The sequence below is a fragment of the Marmota flaviventris genome, chromosome 1, assembly GCF_047511675.1.
Source record: "Marmota flaviventris isolate mMarFla1 chromosome 1, mMarFla1.hap1, whole genome shotgun sequence".
Taxonomy (NCBI): domain Eukaryota; kingdom Metazoa; phylum Chordata; class Mammalia; order Rodentia; family Sciuridae; genus Marmota; species Marmota flaviventris.
This window is the reverse complement of record NC_092498.1, coordinates 160,308,666-160,315,629: the sequence shown is the minus strand read 5'-3', so window position 1 is coordinate 160,315,629 and position 6,964 is coordinate 160,308,666. Positions and strand designations below refer to the sequence as shown.

At 42.5% G+C, this 6,964-nt stretch overlaps 1 protein-coding gene across 13 annotated transcripts in view; it reads right to left on the bottom strand.

The window, feature by feature from the left end:
- Positions 1 to 596: 596 nt before the first annotated feature.
- The window catches only part of Magi1 (membrane associated guanylate kinase, WW and PDZ domain containing 1), a 613,943-nt gene continuing 607,575 nt past the window's right edge, over positions 597 to 6,964 (bottom strand). For 11 of the 13 annotated variants that reach the window (XM_071618445.1, XM_071618450.1, XM_071618457.1 and 8 more), the window contains one exon: positions 597 to 4,248. In XM_071618445.1, the coding sequence (XP_071474546.1) occupies positions 3,461 to 4,248 (788 nt within the window). In that variant the 3' untranslated portion in view covers positions 597 to 3,460. Of the gene's footprint in view, positions 4,249 to 6,183; positions 6,273 to 6,964 lie in introns of all 13 variants that reach the window. The other 2 variants (XM_027954533.2, XM_027954534.2) reach the window with 1 other exon arrangement.

Genomic DNA, 6,964 nt, shown 5'->3' with positions numbered 1-6,964 from the left:
GTGATGAAGCTCTTGGCTTGGCACAATTTGCTTTAGAGCCAAGGTTCTATGCTATACCATGCTGTTCAAATTTTCATATGCATATGAGTTAGCTGAGGATCTTGCCAAATGCACATTTTGACTCTGTAGGTCTGGAGTGGGGTTAGAGATTGTACATTTCTAACAAACTCTCCATGAGGCAGCTTATCCACAGATGACACTTTGAATAGCAAGGCACTTCTTTTTTTTTTTTGGCGGAGGCAGCTTTACTGGGGATTGAACTCAGGGGCACTCCATCACTGAGCCACATCCCAGCCCTATTTGGTATTTTATTTAGAGACAGGGTCTCACTGAGTTGCTTAGGGCCTCACTTATGCTGAGGCTGGCTTTGAACTTGAGATTACTCCTGCCTCAGCCTCCAGAGTAGCTGGTATGACAGGCGTGCACCACGGTGCCAGACTGGCAAAGCACTTTTCTACCTCAAAGACATAACTCCTTTCTCAACAGAGACAGTATTTCAGGGAGTTTGAATCAGGCACCCTCCACTCATTATTTGACCCTGATATATCTGAAACAATGAGGAGACAAGGAAGATATCAATCCAGAAACAATAGTGGTTATGGAATGCATACATTTCCATGTATTTTTACAGTAAAAATGCATTAAAAAATCTTTCACAAAAGAAACTTAAAAAATACAAGTAGGGTGTTGACTCTGCTCCCCAACATTCTTTCAGGCATCAACTGTGTAAAAGAGGGAGGGGAATTCCTAAATGGTATAAGTCATACAAAATTCTCATCCATCATCGCTCATCAACACATTTACATGGAGTGGGGGGTTAGGGAAAGTAGGCTCACAAGAATCAGTTTCCAATTTAAGGTTACAGTAGTTCAAAGAAAACTATATCTTTCTGCTTAATGCATAGTCCCTGTACAGTACAATATTTTCAAAGCAAATCTGATGTGTGGAACTAAGGTGAAATTACCACACCAAAAGTCCTCATGAACTGAAACAAGCTGGGGCGGTAGCACAGATTTTTAACACGTCAAATATCTCTTACAACAAGCAAGACAGTCAAGATGTTAACTTAAGGATACACTCCAAAAATGCACCTTGATTTCAATTATTTAAAACCCTGGACCCCAAATGAGAGTGTCAGTCATTTAACATCTCAGGTTGTGCTAGAACTAGTGAGAAAAATCCTAGCACTGCAGCCTTAGGAATAAAATCTCCAAGTTGGCTCTTAGGAAATTGACGGAAAAAAACATCATTATTCAGTTGTACTCTTCCTCAGTCTTCCTCCTACAGCTCAATGTAAGCTTTGCATGGAAAACTCGGATAATAAAAATAGCATCCACAGACTTTTCCCCTCCTTTTTAGCTACAGAATGTACATTGTTTCTGTTCCAGGAAAGGAACTTGTTTTGTAAATGTCCACACTACTATAGCTATTCATTCTAGTGTTGTGTATAAACCCATAAATCAAATAAAGCTATGAACAATGTAATATTTATATATGCATAGTGTTTTATAAAAAGATTGGCCCACATACTGCTTTTCATCAATACAGAAAGAGCATTAAGTCCATAGCACACTGTAAGAAATAAATGAGTGAAGAACAGAGAATGCAAACAAGTGCTTAATAATTCACAAGCAGGCTCACCATGGAAGAAATGATGATATCCCAAACCAACTAAAGCTTTAGAGAATTACTTATATAGTCTCCCATTTTAAAACAACTTTACATACCTGATTTAGTTTACATTAAAATATATCCCCATGAATCAATTTGTTCATATTCAGAAATATAAACACATATCACATTCCTCACAGCTAAATTTTTGTCATAAATTCTCTTTTATACAAGAAAAAAAGGCAACATTTTTTTTTTTCAACAGGCTCTATTAATTACAATTTTTAACTCTGTACACACAATGATTGGCTGGCTGTCTTTTTTTTTTTTTAATCTTTTTTTTCTTTTTTCAATACAGTACCATGGGAACAACAGTGATTGACTTGCAAAGTTTTGTGTCTGTACGGAAAATGCAAAACAGTACTACAGAAATACACAATGCACTGTAAGCAGCGGTTTGCTGTAGTGGTCCAACAGGTACAAGCAAACGTTTTGGCTCAGCTAGGCAGTAATCCATTTAAACCACATCCTGGGGCTACAGCCGACCCAACCACACCACCTGAGGGTTTCAGGAAGAATGGGTCTTTTAAAAAAGAAAAATCATTGTTTTTGTTCTGCTGTCCAAAGACTAAAGGACAGGGTCATGAGGGCAGAGGTTTCCCAACCAGGACTAGAACCACTGGGATCACTTCCTTGCTTCCCCTTTGACCAACCTAAAAACTTTATGGTTTCAAAGTGCAATTGGCATTTCTATGAATGAGCAGCCCCAGCTGTCATTTCTTTAAGTTCTCAAAAGAGAATTTCATCCACCAAACGTCACTCCTTCCTCCCTAATTTGGCAAAGGGCAATCATGGGCTATGCAAAAAAGGGGGCCATACTTTTCATCGTGGTGGTGATATTTATGTCTCCCTCATACCCAGCACACTGTCCTACATTCCATCAAATATTCAGCTTCAAATCAGACCACCGGCCAGACAACACAGGTATAGGTTGTCTGTTCCTTCTAGTAGTTGAGTAAGGCTGCCATGGAACTGCCTTAAATGAGATCTTATTCCACGGGGGAGATGCTAATGAACCTGACAATCTGTGCTTAGGCTGTGTTTGGGTAATGGCGGCCAACCTTCTTGTCTCTGTGCCTTCCTGGGCCAGAGAGAGTACAAACTGTTTCGAATCAATTCTAACCCAAGGACAAAAAAAAAAAAAAAAAATTTCTTTGTGCTGCCGCAGTTTAAAAAGCTATAAATATCCTTCATTTGCAATAGTAGTCTTGTCATTACAGTTTGCTTAATTTTAGGATCATTGGCAATCCTAATCCATCCCAAGAGGTCCTCAGTTTTTACAAATAGAAGTTTGCCTTTTTGCTTTGAAGAAAAACTCCTGTCTACAGTATAGCACTACATCACTATATAACAGTCTCGATCATTAATTAAACTTAATAATTTCCCGTCCTTAAAGAGAAACATGACCAACCGCCCCATTTTAACAGGAGAGAAAAAGATTGCCCAAAGAAAAAAAAAAAAAAAAGGGAAAAAAAATTCTTGACAATTCTACGCTTTCTATAGAAACAAAATCTATATCCCTTTGGGCCAGTATTTGGCAAATAATTTCCAAAAAAAAAAAGTATGCATTTAAAAATACTTTCTTTAATATTTATACATCAGGCACAAGACTTTTCATATATAATTTTTTTTTCTTAGAAGATCTCAAATGCATAAAATGTTTGTAGCTATTCATAGGATCACCAGGTGTCAGAGATGCTTCCTAAGGTAAGAAAACTAAATTATTTCAGGTTTGTGACCTTCCTCTTAGAACCTTTGACATGGTAAAGGTTGGAATGCGTGTCAAGTCTCAGATACTGAGGTCGGTGCTACATTCTTTATAAGGTCGCCTCCTCTGCTCCGGGGGATTTCTGGAACTTCTGCCCACTTCCTGTTTCAGAGTCGCCTCTTCCCGCTCGCGGTGGCCACCTCGGTCCTCTCGGCTCCTTTTATCCAGCGAACGCTCTCGGCGGCGCTCGGGGGACCGGGCCCGTCTCCGATCGGTGGACTTGGCCCTCCTCTCGGGCGAGGCCACTCTCCTTCGCTCCGGGGACCTTCTGGGATCCAGGAGTCTTTCAAGGGACCGCCGCCGCCGGCTGGGCGAGCTGTCCCTTCGGCGCGTGGGGGACCGCTCCCGCCGGCGCTCGGGAGACCCTTCCCGCCTCTTCTCGGGCTTCTCCCTCCTCTCCAGGGTGGTGTCGGCGCTGCGCGTGCCGTCCCGGCGCTTCTCCGGGGACCTCCTCTTGGGCCCGTTGGTTGCCATCCGCTCGGCCTGCGCGTCTCGGCGTCCCTCGGGCGCCCGGTCCTTGGGTCGGCAGGCCCCGCCGTCGGGCTTTCGGGAAGTTCCATTCCAGGTGTGGTGTTCATTGGGTTGTCTGCTGTACTCTCGGCTGCCTTTTGGGTCTCTCACGTGTGCCCGCTTCTCCCCATGTGGTGATGATTTGTGAACGTCGGGTGTGTAACTGGACTCCAATGATGGGTGCTGGCGGCCGGACGGTCCGGCCCTCACTTCCGGTCCGGCCCTCACTTCCGGTCCGGCCCTCACTTCCGGAAAGCCTTGTGCACCGGCGGAGGGGCCGTTCCGGTCGCTGCTGGGGTCTGCGAGGGAGAGAGAGAAGAGGCCCAGTTAGGTAGGGAGGACCTGCATGGTCCAGTCCCCGCTCCCTCCCGTGCTCCACTCATTAGTCACAACAAACAAACAACTGTTAAAAGCCATCAGAGTCAAAGCCAACTGAGTCTTGGTTACGTTATGTATAACTGCAACTAGTTAGGGTTACCAACTAGTACTTGTGGCTTTCAGCATCTGGCTCTTTTTGATACCCCAGATAGATCATTAAAGAATTTATTAAATCAGGCATGACTTTAGTCTTTAAAGGCACACCCCAGGTAGTCTGTCTACAGGTACCCAAATTTCTCCCCCTTACCTATCCCCCTGCCTCTCTCCTCCCCATCTACCAACCCTTTTCCTCTTCCCCACCCTACACTGCCCCCAAGAAAGAAAATCTCCTTTCCTTTAAAGAATGCTTGTTTTGATTTGCTTAAAAACAATCTAGGACATTGACCTGGAGGGGCATAGGAAGCTTCTTGGGGGACAGAAGTAGTCTATGGCTTATCTGAGTGGTGACCTAAATGTGTGCACACAGAGGTGAAAACTACAATGCATCACACACTCAGGATTCACATATTTTTACCATATGCAAAGCATATTTATACTTTAAAACAATAATCCAAAGTGTTGAGCAAAGGGGATTGTGGCAGCAGCATAATGGCCAGGTGCTGATTGGCAAATGTCACATGCACTTGAGGGGCCACTGAACTATACTTTTGTGTGTGCTCTTCAACTATTTTGTCTACTTTGGGTAAATTCAAAAATAAGGAACCATCTTTCAAATGCAGAGTTTTCTGGTAGATAAAAGGAAGGGGGGAAAGAGGTGGTTAATTACACATTTGCAATTAGACAGGGCTCACAAAATCCTTAAGTTTAAAGGCAGTTTTTCTGTATGATATATGAAGCAGTCATAACAATATGGAGGAACTGTGGAGCCACTGGACTGCTCCTTTTTTTTTTCCTTTTGAAATTGGTACATTATAATTATACATGACTGGGGAAGGAGAGTGATCAAATTATACGCATGTATGAATATGGCATAATGGATCTCACTATTATAGACTGCTTCTTATACCACCAAGATGTCTATAGGTTTAAAAGTAGGGCAGCATCATGAATTTATGAGAGCCCAGGGATGCTTTGGTGCAACTAAACGCAACAAATTCCAGGAGCCTAAAATATTGTGTTGCAGTAGGGAGGGCAGACCCATGTGACAGAGAGGAGGGAATCACTGGGGCTCTTAAAAGATCTTTCATGAGGCAGCCAGGTCTCTATTCAGCAATTAATATGTTTCATGAAAGATCTTCCAACACCCAGCATGGCTTTTAGCAAAAGCAGGTACATAACCTAAAGCAGGGATTAGCAAAGTTTTTCTAAAAGGCCAGGTAGTAAATATTCTGGACCACAGTCTCTGTTGCAACTGTTCAAACCAGCCACTGTAGGGCAAAAGCACAGGCAACACAAAACAGAAATGGGTGTGTAGCTATGCATCAGTAAATCTTACTTACAGACACAGGCTGTGGTCAGGATTTGGCCCCTAGGCTGTAGAATGCCAGAGATACCTGAAGAATGGGGGAATCTCTTCCCATCTGGCAAAGCCCTATCTATCTGGGTGAGAGCTCTGTGGTATAAGGTTCATTCTTTCTAAATGCTGGGTGGACTATCAGAACGAAGACAAAAGTCATCTGACATTTGGGTAAGGGAAGGTCCTCAGATCACTATTCTAAATCTAACCTTGAAATCTTATGCCTACTTTCAAGACAAGGGAGAGCAACACTTCAACAGGGGTCAGCGGTGTACTTACAATTCCAAGAACGCAGGGTGCTCAGAATGAATTGCCAAACATATCAAAATAGAGCTAAGCAGAAGCAATGAGGAAATTAGGCCACAGCACAGAAACACCTAGTATTGATTGAGCTACAAACCGTAGTTTGATTATGGCCCATAAGGTAGAAGCAAGCCTCCCCGAGCTTTTCATTTCTCATACATGCAGCGATATTAGGAGGTATCATCGCTGTAGAAGGGAGGGCCCAGCACCAAGAACAGTCAGAGAGAAAGAGAAAGAGAGAAAGAGAAAAAGTTGAACATTTAGATTCCCTATAACAAGGAGGAAAGAAAAAAAATCTGTATTTGTTAACATAGGGCAAAGAGAGTTTATTTGTCCAGTCAGACAGTCTAAGGCAACACTCAAATAAGGCTGCAGAGACCGCAATTGGAACATGACGTACGTCTTTAGACAGCCATAAGATGACTTGAGAACCCAGACAATGAATGCATCCTTTTTTTTTTTTTTTTTTTTTCAAACAACTGGAACAATGACAGGCTGGCATAGGAGAGCATTAACAATAAACAACAAAAGAACAAAGTCCCTCCCCAACCCCCCCCCCCGCCAGACCGCGGCAGTTAAATTAAGTACAAAAACTCATTACAAAAATAGCCTCACAGAGAAGCAGGTTCCAATCAAGTCAGAAAAATATTGGAACTTAACATATTATAACCCATTTGTGACTCTAATCAATAGAATTAGAGAGGTTTAGTCCAAATGACGCATGGAAACATTACAGCAGCACAACCCTGGCAATGTTCAACCCTTTTTGGAAAACCATGTATTTAAATGATCTTTATTATTATTATTATTATTATTAGCCCAAAGAACATTTGTTAGTGTTGGATTTTCATCCTCAGTGCAACAGACATAGGTTTGGA